Source organism: Gavialis gangeticus, unplaced genomic scaffold (assembly GCF_001723915.1).
Source record: "Gavialis gangeticus isolate Ggan-Ray unplaced genomic scaffold, GavGan_comp1, whole genome shotgun sequence".
Lineage (NCBI taxonomy): Eukaryota > Metazoa > Chordata > Crocodylia > Gavialidae > Gavialis > Gavialis gangeticus.
In genome coordinates, this window is record NW_017729028.1 from 37,633,575 (window position 1) to 37,656,650 (window position 23,076).

General features: G+C 36.8%; 2 protein-coding genes across 6 annotated transcripts in view; one reads left to right on the forward strand and one right to left on the reverse strand.

The window, feature by feature from the left end:
* The window catches only part of SUPT3H (SPT3 homolog, SAGA and STAGA complex component), a 496,504-nt gene that overhangs the window by 460,778 nt on the left and 12,650 nt on the right, over positions 1-23,076 (reverse strand). For all 3 annotated transcript variants that reach the window (XM_019520970.1, XM_019520971.1, XM_019520969.1), the window contains exon 2: positions 20,914-21,017. In XM_019520970.1, coding sequence (XP_019376515.1) covers positions 20,914-21,017 — 104 coding nt within the window. The remainder of the gene's footprint in view (positions 1-20,913; positions 21,018-23,076) is intronic.
* Positions 1-23,076, forward strand: part of RUNX2 (runt related transcription factor 2) — a 251,017-nt gene that overhangs the window by 30,314 nt on the left and 197,627 nt on the right. The window lies entirely within an intron of this gene.

A 23,076-nucleotide genomic window follows, 5' to 3' on the forward strand; every position in this document is an offset into this window, starting at 1 on the left:
TTCCCCTTTTTTTTTTTTTATGGGTTATTTTACATCCAGTAACCCACTTGTTTTAGCTGGGCTACATGAACAAAGCAAGAAAATATGTTTTTCCTACATATACATGTGTTACTTAAATGCAATCCAATTGGTTGAAAAAACTCATGGGCTAGAAAATAGAGCAAACGTTATGGAACGTGCTAAGAAGTCTGAACAGCAGACAAAATGTGTCCCAAATGCTATAGTAAAAGCTCGTGTCTCAGTCGGAGTTCCACCTCAGCTAACTTCTGCCGAGTAAACCTCACCCCTCCCACTGTAAAACAGTATTACTAGTTCTAAATCTCAGTGCAAAGTATAAACTTTAAGAACAGTTGTGAGGATAAAATTCATGAATATCCGTTATGCTCAGAGCTATGCTAGATATACAAAGAGCCACAATTTAAAAAAACAAAAAAAAAAAACAAATGCATAAATCTGGTTTCTAAATCCATATTTACTTTGGAAAATCTTGGCCCATCTTTTTAGATGCTTCTGACAGTATAAATGATGGGCGATTGTTCTATCTTAAGAATTGTCAGATAAGATACCATCTTTCTGCTCATCTCCAAGTCAACAATACTCTTTAGGAATCTAGACAGTCACTATTTTAGAGCTGTCTCAAAAAAACTGCTGTGTAGCCCAACGGGAGAGGAATTTGCTAACCTTCTAAATCCGATACCTTTTACCACTACTACGTCTAGGTTCTTTTAAACAGAAGTTTATGGCAAATTATGCCATTACTTAATGCAGATGAACATGGCTCAGTTGCAGAAAACCTGATTGGCACAACTGAGCCTTCAAAAATCAAAAGCAAAGCTAATACAGTTTGGAATACATCAGCAGAAACATGAGGTGCTTTACAGCATTTGTTATAGTTGTATAAATTGTATTTCTATGGACAATCACAAATATGCTGTATAAGATTTTTATGATCATCTACAAAAATAAATAAATAACATCAGAAGTCACAACTGATGAACCTAAACAGGGTGAGAGAGAGTACAATTGTAATAGAGCACAGAGATATCAGACATCTCCACAGCGGTCATAAATCAGAGGTCTGTTCTACAGCTTGAAAGCACAGGCACACCCATCATTTGTACTTCAAGAAGAACCTAAAAATAAAGGCCACGATTTTCAAAAGTAAATATGGATTCTGAAACCAGATTTAGGTACTCGTTTTAAAAAAAAATCTTCACCCTCAAGATGCGTACATGTGTATAGCCAACGGTGACCAAGTTATGGCCCACAGGACTCTACGTGGATCTAGAAATCTGGCAGTGTGGTAAGCAGCGACAGTATTAATTGCTGGGGCTCCATTCAAATTACTGACACTTACCCTGCCGTGAAGTTTCCAGACCCAAGGGCAGCTCTGCAGTACAGAGCTCTGTCATCTGGCCTATGGGACTGAAACTCTGGCAGCAGGTAGAGCTGCATCTGCCATAGCTCTGGGGAGCTGCAGCAGCTAACGCTGCCACTGACAAGATTCCAGCTCCACAGAATAAGGACGAGACAGCTGGATGAGTTGGGCACTACTGTATCACTTACAGCAGTTAGGTCAGCAAATAAACTCTCCAACAAAAAGCACTTTTAACCAAAAATAAATAAATAAATAAATAAATAAATAAATAAATAAATCAGCAATACTTTCTAGTGTATTCCTGGCTTCAGATTATTGGTGCCTTAAAAATCTCAGCACTATTAACAGATTAGCTAAATTTAGCTAAACATATTTTTGAGAATATAAGAACCATTTTTATACCAAAAAGCTTTACTTTTATAACAATAGTATGGAAATTTGCCATGAAACCTACCTACCTCTCTGTTCCAGCACATTATTAAAAGTGCCTAATGGCATTTACTTTAGAATCATAATTCAATCACATACTATCCTCTTTTAAAAACATCAACTTATACAACCCTGATGTTTAAGTCATGTTGTATTTATTGTCAACATCCAGAACTGCATTATGCATATTACAAGCTTGATGCTCAAAACAAGCAGACAAATACAGACTGATTCATAGCTAAGTCTTACCATAGTTTCATATTTAGTACTCAGCTTTATTTCTGTACTAAGTAGTAAGAGCACTTCAAAAATATTTTATCCAAATGACTCTGAATCACAGTCAGATGAAACAACGGGACATCTGTTAACAATACAAGAATAGCTCAAATGAAAGAATGATTATTCTAACACATTGTGCCCTCCACAGACACTACACAATCTGCTAAGGGTCTTCAATGTTGTCTCTTACTGAGACTTTTTTTTAAACCAGTGATCCAGTGCTTCTTCTGAAATACTCATTCAGACTAGAAACGGAGGATGATTCAAAAACCACAGCTACTCAGTTTTCTAAAGGTTGTACAAATCATATTACTTCAGGGGAGAAAAAAAACAAATCTGAACTAAAAATAAGTTACAAGGAAACATTATCACTCAGAGAAGGGAATGTTAGGTCAGAAACTACTGCTGCTTACACCATAAATTGTTTGTGGTTTGCTGTCTGCAAACCAAACAAAGAAAAAAATAAGTTACCAGCACTACTACCAGTAAATCAGAGAAGCAAACAAGTTGTTTGTTCAGCACATTTTGAAAGGAAAATCTCTCTCTGAGTGTAGATTGTACATTTTAGATGCTAGGTTTTTGTTCGGGGTTTTTTGGGGGTTTTTTTTTTTTGGTTTTTTGTCTTTTTGGGGTGGGGGGTTAGCTACAAAAGCACATCACTGCTAACATGTTAGCTATCAAATAAGAGAAACTGTCAATATTAATTTGTAGAATAAAAAGTTATTACTAAGCACATACTAATTCGTGCTCATTTTCGGGGGGGGGGCAAAGGGGAACATCAGATGAAAGGGGGAAAAATTAAGTCAAAGGTTTGATGATATGCGAGCAAGTAAGAAATCGATTGAAGCAATAGTGTCAAAATTATGTTTTGAACTTGTTCCCTAACAGCCCACAGAAGTCTGGGAAAACTAAAGCTGATTTTGTTTCCAAGTCAGAGCAGAGCACAGATTCTAGCAGTTTTCAGCCCTTTAGGGTCAAGCAAAGCTGCTACCTATTAATTACTTAATGACAAAGCTAGAAAGTGGCAGACCTCATCTCCTGCGGCCAGACAGAGGTTATTTTTATCACGACAGTACTTAGAGTAGAGACGCGTTGAACTTGACCCCTTGCTAAATTGTTGATGCAACTTGACTGTAAATATTGCGATTGTGTTTTGCTGTGTGGTGCTGTACAAATCCACTGGAAGACCTAATTCTTTAGGGACAAGAAATTACAATCTAATCTGAAAATAAGGTTTAACCAAGTATTCATAATAGAATGGAAAGAGAAGAGGAAAAAAATAAAGACTAAGGTTAAGACCACATAGTTAGATACTTTGGGGCACCAAAGAGCCTGATAAATAAGAACTGAGACACATTTATCCTACTCATCATTAGTTAGCTGAGCTCTTGCAAACAATATGGCAGCTACGCAGCTTGAGGGGAGGGTTGCAACCTGACGGACCGAGAAGGACATCCTGAAGTCAATTACTTGGAAACTAAAATGATAATGCAAAACATTTTTCTTATTTCTAAGGGTTCTCTTGTGCCTCTGAAGAGACAGTCCTATATCCATGCAGGCAGAGACATGAGCCACCCAGCAAAAGGTCTAGAATACACTGGGTCTGGACCTCTGTAGTGTTTTATAGCAGTGGTTCTCAACCTCTTACACCCAAGACACCTCTCAGAAAATGTCAGCTCTGAGCTTTCACTTAGTGTTTGACTATGGAAAAAACAGAGCAATTCTGTTGCAGAGAACTCAGAAAAACTACAAGTTAGAGTGTTTTTGACACTCCATATTCCTGTTTGAATTCTACGAATTTATTTTACAATCATGTTAGGCATTCAAACATCTACAGATTGCTAATACCGCATGTCACCCTCAGCAGGATCTCGCAGCACCCTGGTTCAGGATCACTGTTTTAGAAAGCATAATATCTGCTCCTCAAGACCTTTGGAGTAGTTCCTGAACAGGCCAAAAGCAGCCCTCCACTGGGTGCATGACAAATGCTTCAAAAACTGCCCTCCAATTACATGCAGACACAAGTGTAAGGAAAGGAAAGAGCCCAACTCCTCCTCCCAACCTTATTCATCTATGCAGGGTCTGGTTATAATCCAGTCTTTACTTTCTAAATGCTTGATGTAACTTAATTGTAAATATTGCAATTGTGTATTGCATCAAAGGTACGTGTAAGTAGGCACTGTAACTACAATCTGTCTCTTGACTGCTCCACAAGGATTAGTAACGTTCCACAACAATATCAAGTACTGACACAGTACAATCTCTGCTGTCAAGTCAGACTTTACTAAAACAAGGAGAATGAGATAACAGTGATGTACGCAGATGAAGCGTAAAAATTTAAGCAATAAGAATAGACATGTCCACCAGTCATGGTCACAACTCTAATTAAGTCTGATTTTCAGATTCAGTCTGCTGGTACTAACTTATTGCAACATATTACAGTGAAAAAAGCTGCATATGTTAAAGACATATAATTAACTTAATAGCATCTGACTTAATCTGTAGACAGACCCATTCCCTGTGCTCACCTTCACCTAAATAGAACAGTTCTTTTGGAAAATTCAGAATCTTTTACTTACCTAACTGTCTAATGCATCACGTAACAGCTTTTCTAAAACATCAACTATTTGGTATACATGAGCACAGAAATTTATGTCAATATTTAAATTATATTTGTACAATGTTTAATATTATGAAATTCCATCACAGGAGTTGACAAAACTGTAAGTGGTTCCTTTATTTTCTGCCATTCACCAGTATGTACCCTTTTTAGCATAAAAGTACTAAGCAAGCTCTACAAATACATACATACCTAGTAGCAACAACTAGATAACTTAGCTTTTCCCTTACTAAACTTATTTTTTTTAAATTACAGCTCATTACTTAAGAAGGCTTGATTGAATAGGATGGTGTGCACTTTAACCAATCTCAATTTAATTCCTAATGTACAGAACAGAGCCCATACATGAACAGATTTAACCAATTGCATCCAACAGCTATACTGGATTTGACCTATTGGAAGAGGAGAGGGGGAGCAAAAATCAAGAGCTCTGACATTAGAGAATATACACACCAGTTAAATGCTAAACTTCAGCTTTTTTTAAAATTAAATTGCAATTAACTGAACTCCTAAAAAAGGGTCCTATGAAGAGTCTGAAAAATCTAGTCACATATGACAAATTGGGGATTCACTAAATTAGTTTCTTTAGAAGATATAATCCAACCAATCTTGGATTCTAACCACAGTTTCTAGTCCTTATGCTTACAACAAACCCTTCCAAATAAGAACACAATGTTCACTGAAGCAGTCCAAATTCAGACAGCGTAAACCATTAGAAAGGAATATACTCTTGTAAGGCCCATAGTACATAACGCCAGCAGTCCAGCTCTGTATTGAGGAGGTTGTAGGTTTCTCAGAGATAAACTGTTCCCCTTTCATCTCTGTGAAGTTTTAATTCTATCATGTGTTAGTCTTAGTTTTATCCCACAGAAACATCTGGACTAGGATTTAGGTTCTGGGAAGCTAAACCTGTACCCTTTCCAATCTAATATGAGCATCAATATACTAGAACATACATAATGTAAGAAAATGATAAATGGTGCAGACAAATTAACAACTATAGCAAGTATGAAAAAACAGTAAAGCATCATAAACCATGGCAAGAGTTGAGAGGAAATAGCATGGTCCTACTGCGATATTAAATCTAAGTAGTCTTTATTTTGCCTCTCTTAGTAGCCTTCCCCCCCACCCTAACTATAGCAGAAAAAACTCCCATATGAATTCAAATTATATCTGTACAATTTTAAAAAATCTTTCCCAATTTTAGACCCTACTAGCTCTTCCACGTACAAAAATTCTCTTCCAGCATGTCTTTTGAGATCATTCAGAGTACAAACCAGGTTTCAAAATATGTTACTGAAAGGATCCCACAACAGTTTGTTCACAGGCGTACCAATTTATTTTTGTTCCTCATGCTGATTCAGGGATGACCACAATATTCAATTAACATCTTTCCTCCCTACATCCCTCTCAGACTGAGCAGAGCAGTTAGATATCAGAGATGTAACACAGATCTCCCAAGAGCCAGGAGAACATCCTGTGTCTGACAAAAAGGTGCACTGCTCTCTCCAGAAAGACCAAAGTTCACACCATTTTCTAATGGGGAAAAAGCAGAACTTAAAACAGTATCTTCCCACAGTATTAAAAATGGCACTTTTGAACAAATTGTAATAAAATGTTCTGAAAGGATATTATTTTGTAGATGGTTTCCACACCAACCCACCCAATCCCTGCCATGCACTGATCATTATTTGTATTCTGGCAGCCTGAAGAGCTACAGTCAGAGACCCAAATCCCAGTATGTTAGGCACTCGACAGACACAGAACCAAAGTACAATCGTTGCATCAAAAAACTTACAAAGGCTGTGCAGCAGCAAACAGTCACAAATATTAACTTTTTTTTTCTTTACTTCATTCCCATCTGCAATACAGTCCTATTGTAACTGCTTCCCACAGAAAAGGAATTCCTAAGGCTCTCTCTGTAGTTTTGCTTCTTAGTTGTAGCTTACAACTCTAACCTTTACGCCAAAATATACACTAAAACACTAAAGGGTAAACAGGCATCCAAATCTTTCCATTACTGTCCTTTGTTTGTCCCTTTACTGCTTTTTAAATGTCATTTCCGAAGGCAAGATTTTAGCTCAACTGGTTAACTGGTTATTTTTGCACAATGCAATCTCAGCAAAATTCTCAGTTCAAGTATGGTAAACAAGTATAGGATGGAGAAATTCCTTACAACCCCAAATTACAGTTTGGTTAACCGGTGTACTCCTAGGCCAAATCATTTCTGCTGTTTCCTCCCAATATCATCCCAAATTAACTACCCAAAGTGAGAGATGCGAATGATTGGCTTCAAAACAAAACAAGAGACAAAGATAAGCAAATCCCATGAAAATAACCCAAGTCTTTGAAAGATATAATGTGGGTATAGCACCAATGGATGAGCAGAGAAGGCAGAATTAATAACACTCAACAATTCTGAAGTGTGTTATTCATTTGTATTGTATATTATATAAAAATCCTGAACCGCTCTATTAAAACCATCCTTTAGCCTTCCCATCCAGCACAATTCCCTTGTCACCGCAGTTTCTCACTTATTATAATGGAACCAAGAAAGGCCTCGTATTCAGAGTTCCTAGAAAACTAAGTCAGTGCAAAAAATACAACTTTACCTGGCAGAGGAACTGAGTCTGTGCATGGAGGGTGAATGAAAATCCATGATCAAAATATGCTTAGCTTGTTTTGCATTCAAAACACAACCCTGATAAGGGATTCTGGCATAACAGGGAAATCCATTAACAACTAATGCAAGAGACTCAAGGCCATAATTTCTCATCAACATGGTCCAGCAGAGAGCATGTCTACACGTGCACCTGACTGCAAGTATTAAATGACTGCACAGTAGCCACCAGTACTGTGCTGTCCTGGCGCCTCATGGGTCGTTTTCAACCCTACCATGCAGTAGCAATGAGCTACTGCGCAGTAGTGGCAGCAGCATGGTTCGTGCCTGCCATCACTACGCCACTGTAGCACCGAGCTACAGAGACACAGCATCTCGTGTCAACACACCCAGAGAGACACAAATCGCATAGCATTGCTGATAACACATGCATCATAACCCATTTTTGTGTTTAAAATAGTCAGGATAACAAATTACATGTTTAAGTACCAGGAAAAGGTAAGATGTAGCAGCATCTAAATGCCATAATGTACAATTAAAAAGCTAACAGAAATATATTTGTAAAAACAAGTGTTCCGTTCTTTTTACATCTTAAACCTGTCCACAATTAAATTATTTTTGCAGACAGTACAGAACACATATTGGATATTTTTGTAATTAACATACAATATGAATGACTCAGACAATGAGTAATTAGATTAGACAGCTTTAAGTGGGCGTCAAAATGGCCTATAATGTAGCTAAATTATAACAGACAAAAATAACCCAATCCATTACTAACTGTCCAGATCTCAAAAACTGAGCATTTAATTCATCACATTTCTTAAATAATAAGCTATAGGTATTTCCTCACTCATGCCACTGCATTATTCTGTATAACTCGATTACTACCTACAACAAAAAGCACATTTCTTTATTTTAAAAGCAAACAAAAATGGCCTGGTTTTCAGAGGAACTGAAGACTCTCCATGGCCAATGATTTTGATAGCAGAAGAATGCTTTAGCACCCATGACAAAAAAAGTCTCTCTCAAAGCATTTACTGTTAACTCATCTCCCTGAAATCACCAGGAATATCACCTTGACTTACTTCATTGTAAGCAGACAATCAAACACAAGCACCTTTAAAAATTGCACTACACATTAATAATCTGCCCCCTCCACAAACACTGAAGATCTTGCATGTCTCTTCAAAAGCAACAATGCCCACAATTCCTAGGTAAGTCGATGAGACCTGTGGGTTCTCAGAACCTTGCTGCTTTATAACAGATTCCTGGGGTTTTCATCTTTGTCATGCTATAGAACTAAATACTGTTAAAACAGGGGGGAAAAGGATAAATTATCTTACCAAACAAGTTGGTATTTAATTTAAACGGAAAGTAACAAAAAAGCCACTTTAAACAAAAACAAACAAACAAAAAAACACCTTTTCCCAAACTGTGAAGCAGTAGAATACAGCAAACTGGAATTAAAAGAGACTTTAACAGTCATAAAACCTAAAAAGCAAAGCAGCTAGCAAGTATCCTCCAGCAAAATAATGAAGAGACAATAAATGCAGGTATTTTCTAATACTATTCAGGAAACAAATCAGCTGACAGAAAATCCTATTCTTTACTTTGCAGCCCAATTTATTTTCCTTCAGTTTATGTGGAGCCATGGATTTGATAAAACAATATTCCCTCCCGTGTTCTTGCATACATTGGCATTCAAAACTGTTCTAACAGTTGATAGTATTTCTGCTTTTAGGATTGTATTACCTCTTCTGAATTACTCAGCTAGTAAAGGCTACTGAAACCCAAGAAACTCATTTTAGAAGTCCCATCTATATTATTGGACAGAAAACATCTCCTTTGGCTAGCAACTTCTACATTGTAAATATATTATATGAAAAATATATTTTTTTAAAGTTATCTAAAAGGCTAGAGAATTAACTTACTTAAAAACTGCCTACGTTTAGCTTATAAAATTTGTAATCTTCCCCATGTCCAGATCTTTAATTGGCTTTGTTTTATAGTACCCGTTTTGTAGTTTTGTAATGAGCACAATATGAAATATGCACATCTGGAACTACAGCCTTTTTAGTACAAGACAAACCACAAATGAATTAAATATTTATAGTATATAATATCTATTACTGTTAAACAAAACAATACATAACTCAGGAGCTGTAAATCTCTAGTCATACAGCAAGTATCTATCAGGTCTTGCTAACACCTTTGGGTACACTACAGCAGGACTACAATATGAAGCCACAAAGACACTTACTTGCAATTTATTTGGTTTAAAGGCTCTTGGATTTGCCACATGGGGATTATTTTTGGGATGTTCTTAATTCACATTTCCTGAAGTATGCTGATGCCCAATTAAAAAAAGAAAAATAATAATAATCAGAAACCATGAGGTCCTTTTTTTCCAATCACGTAATTTGCTTCAGCAAACAAACAACAATTGCTAAATATTCATTTTGATCTGACTCCAGACTGAATTATTGCCAGAGTTTGTGGACTCCAATTAGTCATTTACTTGTGGTAATTCTTCAAATTCAAGGCATGCTCTTAATTATCCAAGTTCTATCTAGCTTGGTGATCATACAATCTATGCAAGGGTGTTACCTACTTATTTTAAAGAGTAAAAAAGAAGGTTTTATTAAACTAAAACACTCTTTTACAGATTGCTAGATACTACCAATTTGTTTTACCTTTTTCTTGTAAATGTAATTATGCAGGTATCAGGGTCATCTGCTCCTGAACTGCCATAGCTGACAGTATGAAACTAAGCTAGTAAGCCATGACAGAGCCATGACCTCATTTTCTCTCCATTTCTCTTTGGCTCCAAATAAACAAATCAAAACCACCAAAAAGGGGCATAAATTCTAGAGTTTAATTTCTGCAGTTTCTTAGGTTAAGCAGTTCATTTCTCAGTTTTAACAATGCATTGTTGCTAATTTTCATGCAGAATTTCCCCATCTGTTTTATTAAGAGGTGTGTGGAGTTGGGGTGAGGGAGAGGGAAAAAAAGATCTGGCCACTGTACAACCTTCAATGCTAGTCAGTGCCTAGCTATGAGATTTGTTGTGCTTCTAAAATGTAATGTATACAATTCTGTTCTAGCCTGAATTAACTGAAGTAGCAGGCCTCATTTCAGGAGACTTTAATTTTACAGGAAAAATACAGAAGGCAAAGTGAACAGCTTTGATGTTTCCTGAATACCATACTTACCAGAGTCTTCTAAACAACCTTAACCAGGCCTTATATTTAAAACACCAATTATGTGAGAATGATCATATACAGTGAAATTTTCTAGGGATAATTGCTACATAATTAACAGAAATGATCAATTGTCCATTATTCCCTAAGAATGATACTTATCTGAAGCAACTTAGAGTCAAGATTCCACTTCACAAATGCCTAAAATTTCTCTCATTTCAAAACAACCATACCTCTAAGATAATCCAAAAGCCCAAGGCTGAATCGATTCAATCTTTGCAGGTTTGCCTAAGATTGAACTGATAAGCAAGCGAACAGACACTCACATTTGATTCTCGAAATGCAGCCACATGCCTGCAGTGACCCAGGTCAGAAGTTAGAGGGGCGCTAGAGCACACCTCCCTGCTCAGCTGGAGCAGACAGCTTGCGCCAAAGGCTAGCCCACCAACCCAACAAGCGGGGGGGAGGGGTTGCAGGGATGGTACAAAGCATCCTGGGGTACTGGGGGACTGAGATGACATGAATCAGGAGGGAATCTGGGACAGAAGCTCAATAAACTGATTTAACCTAAATCAGTTTAAAGCCTGATCCTACATCCATCCAGGTTTATTTTAAACCAGTTTCAGCCATTTTTAAAGTGGTTTATGTGTACTTCTGTTCCGTTGTGTTACAGATTTGAACCAGTTTCCAATCACTTATTTCAGTTTGTGTGTCATTTCTGTCCCTAGCCTAAACGTGCAGGACTGATTTGCTCAAAACCAGGGTCTTTTATTTATTAGAGGAACTGCACTGTTGTAATAAAACAGGTTTAAGTTTGAGCTATTTACTACATTTAAAACCCTCATGCAGATACATTTAAAGGGGTCTGAGGGCTGCCTATATTAAGTATTTTCTTTAAAGCAACTAGATTGATTTTTAAAATGTTTAGTTAAACCAGTACATTTTTCCTATAATAAACAAAACCATGGAACGTTTTCAGATCTGCAAATGAGTTTTTAAGAAAAAGTTTCTACTGTTAACCCTTTGAGTTATTTCATCATACACTTCTAAAAAGAAAGTTTATTCTCTTTAACCTAAAAATAGCTGAATCAATTTTACATTTTTTAAAGTTTATTTGGACTAACATTTCTGCCCAAAACATCTGTCAGAGAAAGTTATAAGCAACTGAAAAACAGTTGGTTAGACAGGAAATTGAAAGTTAATCTCAACTCTTGCATGTGCTGCCAATTGATGCCACTTTATACATACACTTACATACTGTAGACCTTTCTATAGTGCCTAATGTTACAGTTTCCTAGCAGGCATACTCTAATACAAACCAAAACATGACAGATTCATGCATTAACCTAATTTAGTGTTACCCAAGTAAAGCTAACAGACCATCTGTGAGTACATCTATACATGTAAATTGATATGAAGCAATAAACTCCAGAGCAGTTTAAGCCAGAGTAAACTACTTCTGGGTGCAGCATCTATAGATGTACCAGGGACAGCAGCAATTTAAGCTGGGGTGGAGCAGGCCCAGGCTGGGAAGGAGCACCGGGGAGCGGGAGCGGGGTCAGCCCCAGGCTCCAGTATGGTGACTTTGGGTGGCAGAGGAACTAGCTAGGGTACAAAGGTGCTGAAAGTTCAGAGCTGTGTGGCTAGATGGCAGGCAGGAGTCTGAACCTTGACTACCTGGGCTACTCAGGCACATTTTATGTCCACAGTCTGCGTTGACACATGTATTTAATTGCAGTAAATTATGCTGGCATAAGATAGTGTACTGCGACCTAATACCATCTGACACTTTACTCCACAGTAAAGGACATGTGTGAACTTGGCCTGTAGTTATAGCTTTTAAAACAGGTTTTAAAAAAGTACCAGATTTAACATGAACTGTAAATGTATAAAAGCAGTGGTGCCCAATCTGTGTGTGTGGAAGACCCCATTTTTAGTCAAATTTTCAACCCAACCTTCAATGCAACCCTGAGTGCTATACCCAAGTTTCCCCGAAGCTCATAGCCCCACTCTTAAAAGCCACAATCTCACTTAGGGTCACGATGCTTATGTGCGAGATACTGAGATACAGGTTTGCAGCATTAGCAATCCTAATTGCATTCCCAGGCTAGGAACTTATAACTCTGGCCTTTATTCCTTATTTATTCAAATGCTTTTACCACACTCTGGACATTAATATTCAGGTAGAAGAGGATCATTCAGGCAAGTCAACTCTGTCAGTGCCTTCTTGCTAGGGGAGGAGGGATTGAGTAAATTCAGCATAGCAGTGGCAAACAATGCTTTCAGTATACTTTTGCTTTATTTTCATGATTAATCTGTTAATTCTACAGATTGGACCAGCAACTGTGTTCAGCAATTCTCAGTTTAGTTTTCCATAAATAAATTTGATTCATAATAAGAATGAGGAGGGAGGAAAAAGTGTCATGGGGACAGACCAAAATCTATTTCTCCTACAGGCTGAGAAAGGAGGAGGGAAAAAAATAATTGAATTTCTATTTCAAACATAAAGCAGATACTCAGATTTTCATAGACTTCATAGACATTTGGGCTAGAAGGGACCCCGGAGGATCGAGTCCAGCCCCCAGATAAATTATTAAAAGCATCCACACAAGTGTCTTAAAGGGAACAGGCAAACCTATCCTGGGATTCTCACTCATAGTAAAATAATGATTCAGAATTAGAAGCCAATTTCTTACCAAGAATAGCAGTGACTTTCAAGAGTGCCACACAAACAATGTTAGCATGCCACGTTAGCACTGGTAGGTGTACAGACATGATTCACAAGATAAATTCAGGAAATTTCAAACAGGAATTGTGTTGTGGTCTTTCTAAATTCTTTGCAATAGAAAAACTGCTCTGTTATTTTATCATGGTCAAAAAACAAGGAAAACCTAAGAGGTAGCATTTTCCAGGGGCTGCCTTGTGTCTAAAACAGTTGAAAACCACTGTACTATACTTTCATACTTTGAGAAAAAACCTCAATGTATAATATCCATTTAAAGAATATTAATATTTTGACAACAGATGTACAGTAAAATAGAAATCCTTACTTAAAAATATCAAAATGTTACATTTTTTCTAGTGCCTTCAGTGTTAAATTAGGATAGCACAAGATGACATACAGTTTACCACGCACAGGATAATAAAGTTGTTTTTAGATATTAGAAGAGCAGTAATTAGAGATGTATTTGTTGGACTTAAAATCATACATGTTGAAAATAAAGCTGCCTCTAACATGCAGAAGCTGGGACAGTGCATAATACAAAGTATAAAAGAGCTAAAGTTAAGGAATTATATATATAAGGAAATCTTATATCAAAAAGTGTTTCTGATATCATACATCAGAAGACTATAAACTAAATTGTTTGTGCATATCAACAATAACTGAACATGGAATTACTAACTTAACTTATGCATATTTTGCAAGTTCATTTATACTATATTTTGTGAGGAAAGAACACGCTCTAAATTGTGTCTCCTTATTAAAAATGTTAAATCTCACATTATTTTTAATTTCTCTCCCATGAGATTAATAGCACTGAACCAAGGAAACAGAAAGCTAAGAAATGGAAAACCTAATTTAGGTCATCCAGTCAACCTCTTTTTCAGTGAAGGATTATTGCCTGCAGTACATTTCCTAGTGTTTTGTTAGAAACGCTGAAAACTTTGCAAAGACTGCAAACCTGTAAACTGTCCCAAATGGCCCTTTTGAAGCTGCTAAGGAAGCCGTCTTGCCACCCAAACTTTCTAGAAGCATTCATCTCTTTTTCTTACAAAAGTTTTTCTCCTTTTCCCGAATCACTTCTATTACATAGCCTCAGGAAAGCTTTGGTTTCATTGTCATTTGCAGTTTTACTGCATAAAATTTTTCGGTATCAGAAAACTATCACATTTAAGTACTTATTTAAGGCCCTGTTTCAGCAAAGACTCCAGGCATTTAGATTCTTCTATATGCCTGCAGACTCAATGATTTCAAGCGAGTCTGTGTTCAGGAGTTCCTCCACTTGCCTTTTTCAGCAAAAGAACAACTGCAATAAGAGGCTAGCCAAAAAGACACTGACACTAAATTTGAATTTGCTATTTTAAAACAGCATAATTCAATGGCCTTTAAAGAAATGATAATTCAATCCTGCAGATACTTGACTTCCATGGAATTATTCACATGTGTAAAAGTTTAACTTAAGTCCATTTGGCAAAAGTACATGAGAGGTCACTCTTAGTAGTTGCTCGTTAGCTTTGAAACCCTTTTCCCCTTGAAAACAGCCTGAACCTGGACATCTTTCAGAAGCTGTGTAAGACATACTTACAGGGACAAGCTTTTACCAGGCAGGATTAAATGTTGGGAGGTGGAGGGAAGGCAACTGTTTTATCTCTTATTTTAATATTTTATCTGGTTTATGACTTACCTTGTTTTTATTGTATGCTGTCCTGAGCCTTTTTGGGGGACAGTGGCATAGAAAAATCAAATAAATATCTGAATAAGTATTTGCAGAATCACAACCTCAATTTGTACAGTCTGGGTATTTATATACTATAATTACAGTAATCATAATAAGCAGCTTTGCCACATAAAAAAATACTTTTTATATAATTTAACTTTTTCATAGTTTCACTGACATGTAGCATTCCCAATAAACTCAACTCCCAAAAGACCTGGATGCATAAAGAATGCAAGGTTAAGATTTTTATCACTGGATACAGCCTGACATAATAATCATTTTCAATTTTTATACCCAAAAGACTAATGCACTTACTATTTTTTTTTTACAATTTTTGGACATCTTGGGTTTATGAACAATAAAAAGTCAAGACACCTCAATTAAAATAATCCTCTGGAACTTACTCCAAATTGTGCAAGTTAAATATTTAGAATGTGACATGTTCCAGAAAGTCATACTATATTCATACATCTACATGACTTGGACCAAATAACATGAGTATTATGAAAATCACCATCATGGCTGTGGGTCTCCTGAGCTGAAGCTATAATTTAAAATCTAACTGACCTAAAGGTAACAGTTTGGAAACAGGATGTAGATCAGCCAAATGAAATGATGATAAGACCAAGCTAAACACAGTGCATTAGATCTGCTCAAACTTTATATTACTTTTTAACACTTACTGCTGTACAAAAAGGTCTAAGGTTACCTAGTCACATACTCAGATACAAATAAAGGATGTGAGAGTCAAAGAAAATCTACATAGCATTAAGTTATTTTAAATGTTTACAAGATCAAATATCCAATAATTACAAAAGCTTCAAAGATTAAAAGCTAAACATATCAATGTCAAGTGCTCTGCAAATATTTTTTACATGTGTGTTTGTGTGTGGCCTAGAGCAGCTTGCTACACTTCTGTAATTTACCTCCATGTCTCCAAATCAGTCAGTGATTTAACTACTAACTACACCTGAAAAAAGTACATAAATATAACAAAATTAACAATATAGAACATAATTAGTTTGTAGCTGCTATTAACACTGATTTAGTATTAATAGTGAAATTGATAATAAAAAAAATCTTCAGGTATTTTAATCAAATACTTTAATTAGCACTAACATCAACAGAAAAACTGGAAAATATTTTACTAGCGTTTGTTTTTGTTTTTAACACCACACACCATTGTGTTTTTAAAACGTACTTTGATCACTGGAAAAAAACATAAGATTTATATCCAGAGGTATTCTTAAGCACTTTAATTTTTTTTTTTTTTTTTTTTTTTTTACTTTTTCTGATATACTGACATGCATACCCATGGTATATGTGTATACATTCAACATGATAATTAAGAGTAAAACGTACTAGTCACGGGCTGAAAATTACAGATGTATACATACTTCTGAATCAGACAACCCAAGAGCTAGGTGCTGAGGACTGAACAGAGTAGGATAGTATTTTCTTACTCAGGAGCAAGATGAAAAAGGCTGTGAAATCACGCTAAGAGAACTTCAGACCTACTTGTATAGTTCTTCTCTCTGTTCATTAGCTCTGGACCAACTTTTAGAAAACAGTACCAGTTTCATCAGAAAGTGGCAGCTAATGATACTGTATACCTCATCAAGTCATTCAGACAACCAGCAGGCTCTCTCCCAACCCTACACCCCCCATTAACAATTCCTACATGAAACTTTCAACCAGATAAAAGACTTGAACTGTTAACAAACTGGAAATTTGGAGCTCCAGGTGGTATAAAGGACTAATTTCTAGCTCTGCTTCATCCAACTATCATGAGCAATGTTAAGCAACAGAAAAAAAAAAATCCAGTCTCATTTCCATGTCTGTCCTCAGGACATACTATTGGCTAGCAGATTAACAGACCTACTGAAAACAAATTGTTTTTTTTCTAAACTACTACAGTTCAATATTTATTAACTGTATATCTGCTACACTTGCCATCACAAAGGCACATGATTATAATAGCAGGAAAGGAAAAGTACTGATTATGCCAATTCATACTTGTAAACTTTTTTTTATTATCACCTATTAATATTATTGAATGATTGCTATGACTTGTATCTATATCGAGAGAGAGAGAGAGAGAGAGAGAGAGAGAAGAACTGTACAACATAACTCATTGAATTAGAGTAACAGTAGTAAAAAAAAAGACAGAGGTTGGTGAACTATGGCCCGCAGACCAGATCTAGCCCACAGAACAGTTTGTCCCCTGGACAAGAGACTTTGGCAGCAGTCACTTTCTTGTGCCACCACAGGAAGCAGCAGCAGCAGGCACTTTTCCCACACCACCATGGGAAAAAAGCAGCAGTGGCAGCTGGGCCCTTGCACCCGACCACCTTCCCACCTCTAACTGGATCAGTCTGGCCCACCTAACAAGTTAACTGACTGTTTTGCCCCAAACAACCACTTCTTCATCTTTCCACCTCTTTCTTCTGTGCCCATCAACAATGGCACACTCTTCACTGCTAGTGCCAGGTCTCAAAAGCCATTCTGAACAGAAACCAATGAAGCACCTCATGCCTTACTTGTAAGAACCACAACTCTTCTAGCTGTTGTACAGTCAACTTTAGGCAAAATGGCAAGTAACTTCTCAAAAGAACACGCTCTATCGGGGTGCCCAACCCTCAGCATCCATGCCATAAGTGGCACATGGAGCCAGCAGATAGGGCAGGGAGGAGACAGCAAAACAACAGATCAGGGAAAGGGCAATCAGAGTGACACTCAAAGGAGGGACTTCATTCACCTTGTGGCACGCCTGCCAAAAAGGACAGCCCCCACTGCCCTATAAACTGTCCAGTCAAGGTGATTCTGCAACTAACATTATTTTCTCTTCGGTTTTTAAATTCCATTTTAAAAGTCTTCTCTATTTTATACATTGTATTCCTCCACCCTCCCAACATTTCTGCAGATCTTAAGATGTCAGCGTAACTCTGTTACAAACTGTTTAAAAGGAAAACCTATAGCTTCCCAAAGAATGTAGCTTATAAAAAATTTCAGATTTTAAAAGAACTTTCTGGGCTCTGACAAAGTGGTAACTTCATCATAATACACATGCCAAGAGAAACAGCTGCAATTTCTCTATGATCCATCCCAGGCAAACATTTTTTTTCTAACAATAAAATATTTTTTTTTAATAAAATGATAGTACTGGAAGAATTTCTTCAGTTCCTACCATGTCAATGGAGCTGTTTATGAAAAATATTATCCCAGAACACATAAGAGTCATAAAAGTCAATAGCTTTTATTTAAAAGTCAATGACTTTTAAAGTAGTAACTGCACCAGGTCTGAAACAGAAGGAAAACGTCTGTTTCTTCCATTTATATGGCCAACAATAACTTCTATATTCCAACAGGAATCATGTGTATACTGGCGGGGAGGGGAGTTTCAAAAGTACTTAATCAGGAAGCATACAATTAAATAAAAAACAGTCTCCTCAGCTACTGACCTGAAAAGCTGCACAACCACATTTGGTTCCCTAGGCATAGTCTACTGTCCATTAAAAATAATCTCTCTCTCTCTCTCTCTCCCCCTGGGCAACCAGTCTACTCTCCATTTAGTGTGTCTGTGCGCCTGTGAGCGCGCGCGTGTATTCCCCCAAAAAAATTCATGCATTTTTCAATGGTCACATCTACATCTGACACTACAGCGACATAACATTAACAGGCAAAATCTGTAGCAACACACTCCCTCATTATAGCGCACTGCTACAGTGATGTAGCAGCAAAAAAAATAACCACGCGCAACTGGCATGGTGCAGTAGGGTTGGGTTGTTACTGCACCATCATTTAGTACTTCCAGAAAGGAGTACGCTAAGTGACGTTTACTACTTCCAAAAGTACTAAATGATGGCATAGTAATAAAGGTGCCATATGCCCACATGCATCACAAACATAGTACAACTGAAAAATAAATCAAAATAGCAGATGCCTCACAACTACATTTGTAGCAAGCAGGCAGACTCCTCTACATCAAAAGATAGTTAAAAAAAATGAAAAACAACAAACAATGCTATTTCCCCATTTCAGCTACACAGTGAAAAACATCACAATGAGGTGCCCAACTACAATATTCCAGAACTCCCACCCTTATCTCATTCTACTTTGGGAAAGTTACCTCTCCAATGAGGCAGGTAACTTATCCCATCTAAACTGCCAAATACAGAGAGCATACTTCAGGAAACAGTAGACAGCATATTATGATCCTATGCATAGCTGGGAGCAAGCTGTCCTCCATTAATGTACAAATGCAGCCAGAGTCAGCCAAGCTATCACCTGAAAGTTCAAAAAGACTCAAAATACATTTTTAAACTGAACTCCTTAACAAACAGGAGATGGGGGTGGGGAGGTGAAAACAGAGCATAAGTTACTGGGTTAACTTTTCTAATGAGGTACATTACTGCTCAGATCTTATGTGTTTCTGTTGCAGTAAAAAAACTGAAATGCTCAGAGACAGTGTCAGGTTTAGACTTGGAATCATTGAAGGGAAAACATCTATACTCCATGATTTTTTTTTAATATCATTTGTTTAGAATATAGCTCTTAAGGGACCAGCTAGAACATGGACTCTTTAGCTATTATTCTTAATTTAATAAGACTTAAAATCTGAAGATGCATGAGAAGCCACAAAGCAGCTTTCAAATGCCCTTTGCTTAGTGATTTCAAGGGTTCTGCCAAAGTAAAGATTAGTAGCCCAAAATATATTCCCTGTTAAATCCATCTGACTGTTTCACCCTAGCTTACATGTGTCACTCCAAATAACTTTCCAGAGATGTGACTTTAGTGGAGAGAGCCAAAGATGGCCATTATCTTTTAAAAGAATGAGCTTACTTCTTAGCATTCCAGTACTAGCTTTCTCTGCCACACTTTCAGTTCTGAGGAATCAACAGGAAAAAAATAAATCCTTCTAGATGCTCCAACAAGATTTCATACAATAAAACTTCCCTGTAAAGCTGACCTCAGCAATGTATACCCACATGTCCCATTTTTCCCTGTTGGATAACATGCATTCATAAAAAAATTGCACATAATTTGGATTTGAGCCAAGCCCAGTTCTCCATCTGCAGCTTTGAGGGATACATATCCTCCAGCCTTGGGATGAAATCTTCTTTAAACTGCCTGATAAATAAGGAACACTGATCCACAGAGAGAGAAGACCTCATTATTATGAGTTCGTCCCCGCGTCTGCAAATCAACATGTCCTGGACCCATATAAAAGAGAAAAAACAGTATGCACTGGCAGGTCAAGCTCTGACAAATAAGTTGTCTTCCACCAAATCAACATTTGCAACCCATTCCAGTAGAGTAGGCCACTAATCAATCTGAACACAGCCTTAGGTAGAGAACCTTCCCCATTATGCAATCTTAAAGACTGAGTGAATGGGGTATTTAAACATCTAGAGAGATGTAGAATGGTCTCACATCACAGCTTATAACTGTAATGAACCAAGTTCCTAAGATTCCAGGACCATTTGAGAACAATGGAACAAAATGTACTCAGTTCCAACTGGCCCACATACATTAATTCCATCATAAAGAGCATTTTCTTCCCAGGTAACGTACCTCTCTGCATGATTACCAAAACCCTATTGCAGGACTTCAGTGAAAAGCTACTCATTTAAAAATAAGTTTGTGTCAACAGTACCTTACCTTTTTTGATGATGAATTAAGAAGCGTAGGGTCTCAACTTGCCATGTATAAAAATAGGTGTTCATAGATGTTCCTTTAACAGGATTTTCTTTATTTTTATTAGAAAATGGATGTTTTGCATATACAAATTATTTTTAAAATGGTTTTCCAAATTTACAACTGGGAACTTTAATATAACAAATATATCTCACTATTGTTCATCTGTCCCCTTTTCTTGTAAAATGACAATCAGGCATACTAAAAATATAAATGGTCAAAGATACTTTAAAAAAAAGTTTACTTACATCATACTTTGCAGTTCAGGAGTGAAGCTTGTTGATTTTCCTATCCCCCTTCCACTGCTTGAAGAGGCAATAGCTGACATCGGGCTAGCTGCAGTATTGCTCATCTGAGTAAACAGAAAGAAACAATAGAGCTTGCAAATGTTTTAATTTAATAAATAGAGCATATGGGAAATGGTAACAATTATAAACCACTTCACAAAGTGTATGTGGTTTAAAATATCCAGCCTACTATTATGTTTCATGCTGAAGTTCATAATGTCTTTTATTCAGCACTGCAAGAAAATTATTTTCTCTATTGAAAGTACAAATTGGGAAAGCCACATTGTTTATTTTATTAAATAGGTACATAAGAAGAGTTGGTAATAGTTGCAATAGTCTTTCACCTTAACTACCACTATGTACATTTGTTTTACATTAGGGATTTAGAAAGAAAAAAAAACAAATTGTCAGATTTGAAATTAAAAATTCTACAGATAAAAGCCTTTTTAATAGCGAAATGAAGCTTGTTTCAGCAGCCATGCACATTATCTACAGAATACAAAACACAATCTTCAGTCATTGGCCGTATATGCAGAATGGCCTTGTATTCATCTTCACATTTTTTAATACAGTATAATCTCAAGGAACAATCTGTGTATCACCAAAAAAAATTAGAAATATCATGGCAAGATTATCTCAATGTCTGCTCAAGCAATCACAGTCATGCTTCACATTCTCATTTTTCATAGGCCCAATCTTGCAACAAGAATATTATCTTAAACCTGTACAGCATCCCAATTCTGTAGACCAGAGGGGTCCCAAACTTTGGTACACATACCCCTGGGGTATGAAAATATCTCTGGGGGGTATGTGGGAGAAATTGCATAATGCCAGATTTGTCATTTTAATAATAAATTAGCATTTAAGGGGTTAAATTATAAAGCATATGCTCGTAGGGGTACGTGGGCATCTGGTAGATTTGTATGGGGTATGCAATAAGAAAAGGTTTGGGAACCTCTGCTATACATAACTTGTTCATTAAGTCCTCAATCCTGCTTCCACCAAATTTAACAGAAGCAAGAATGAATCCTACCAAAAAATATGCAACACTCCTCCCCACCTGGCAGAAAACAGTCAGGGATGTGAATGCTTTCATAAATACTGATACTCATCCAGATCAATCACACAGACTTCTTCAGCTTTATATACAGCCCTAAATCATGTCTAAAGCAAAAAGATTATCAATAAGCAATTTTAAAATAATGCCTCCAATTAAGTTAAGGCTTGATGTTTTTCTCTTACAGAAACCCTTCAAAATTAAAAAAAAAAAAAATTCCACCTGAAGCCTGGATAGTTCTACTTCTGTCTTATCATCCACTAATTTAATACATGTATGTTTCATCTAAGGCAAGACATAGGTCTAAATATCATTAAATCATATCATCTAGAGACAATTTACTGAAAGACTGATCAAAGAAACATGATTCTCTAGCTGCCATTTAACAGAGGTCAAATGCTAAATGCACACAACTTAAACATCACTCATTACAGCCAATGAAGTCAAACCTTTTCAAAGTTTAGGTCTACTGACAAAGCAGTAGCTGCCTTATTTTTTTCCTGCTACACTACTAGGTGTCCTAATTTTCCCATAAAACAGTTAAAATTTAGCAACACTACACAATGCAGACACAATAGAATGATAGAAGATAAGGGCTGGAAGGGACCTCAGGATGTCATCTAGCCCAGGGGTTTTCAAAGTTTTTGGCTGCATACCCATCCACCTCATATCCCCTACGCCTGATGCTTCTGCATATAGTTATCAACAACATGTAGCAACACTGTTACTTACCACTATAAATTAAACTTCTAGCAAAGCATCACCACCTCCCCAAGGGGTACAGGTATCCCAGTTTGAAAAAAACAAAACAAAAAAAAAAATGATCTAGTCCAAACCCCAGCCAAAGGCAGCAGCATCACACCTACCTGAACCATCCGGGACAAGTGTTTGTTTAAAAAAAGCTTTGAGAACAACTACCAGGCAACATGACCAAAACATCACAAACACCCTACCTTGACACAAGTGAAGAAAGGGGATGAGGACACTGTCGATGTCCTGTTACTGCAAGAACAGGAAATAATTGCTGAAAAGGACATCTCCTAATAAACGAGAGATAGTCCCAATAC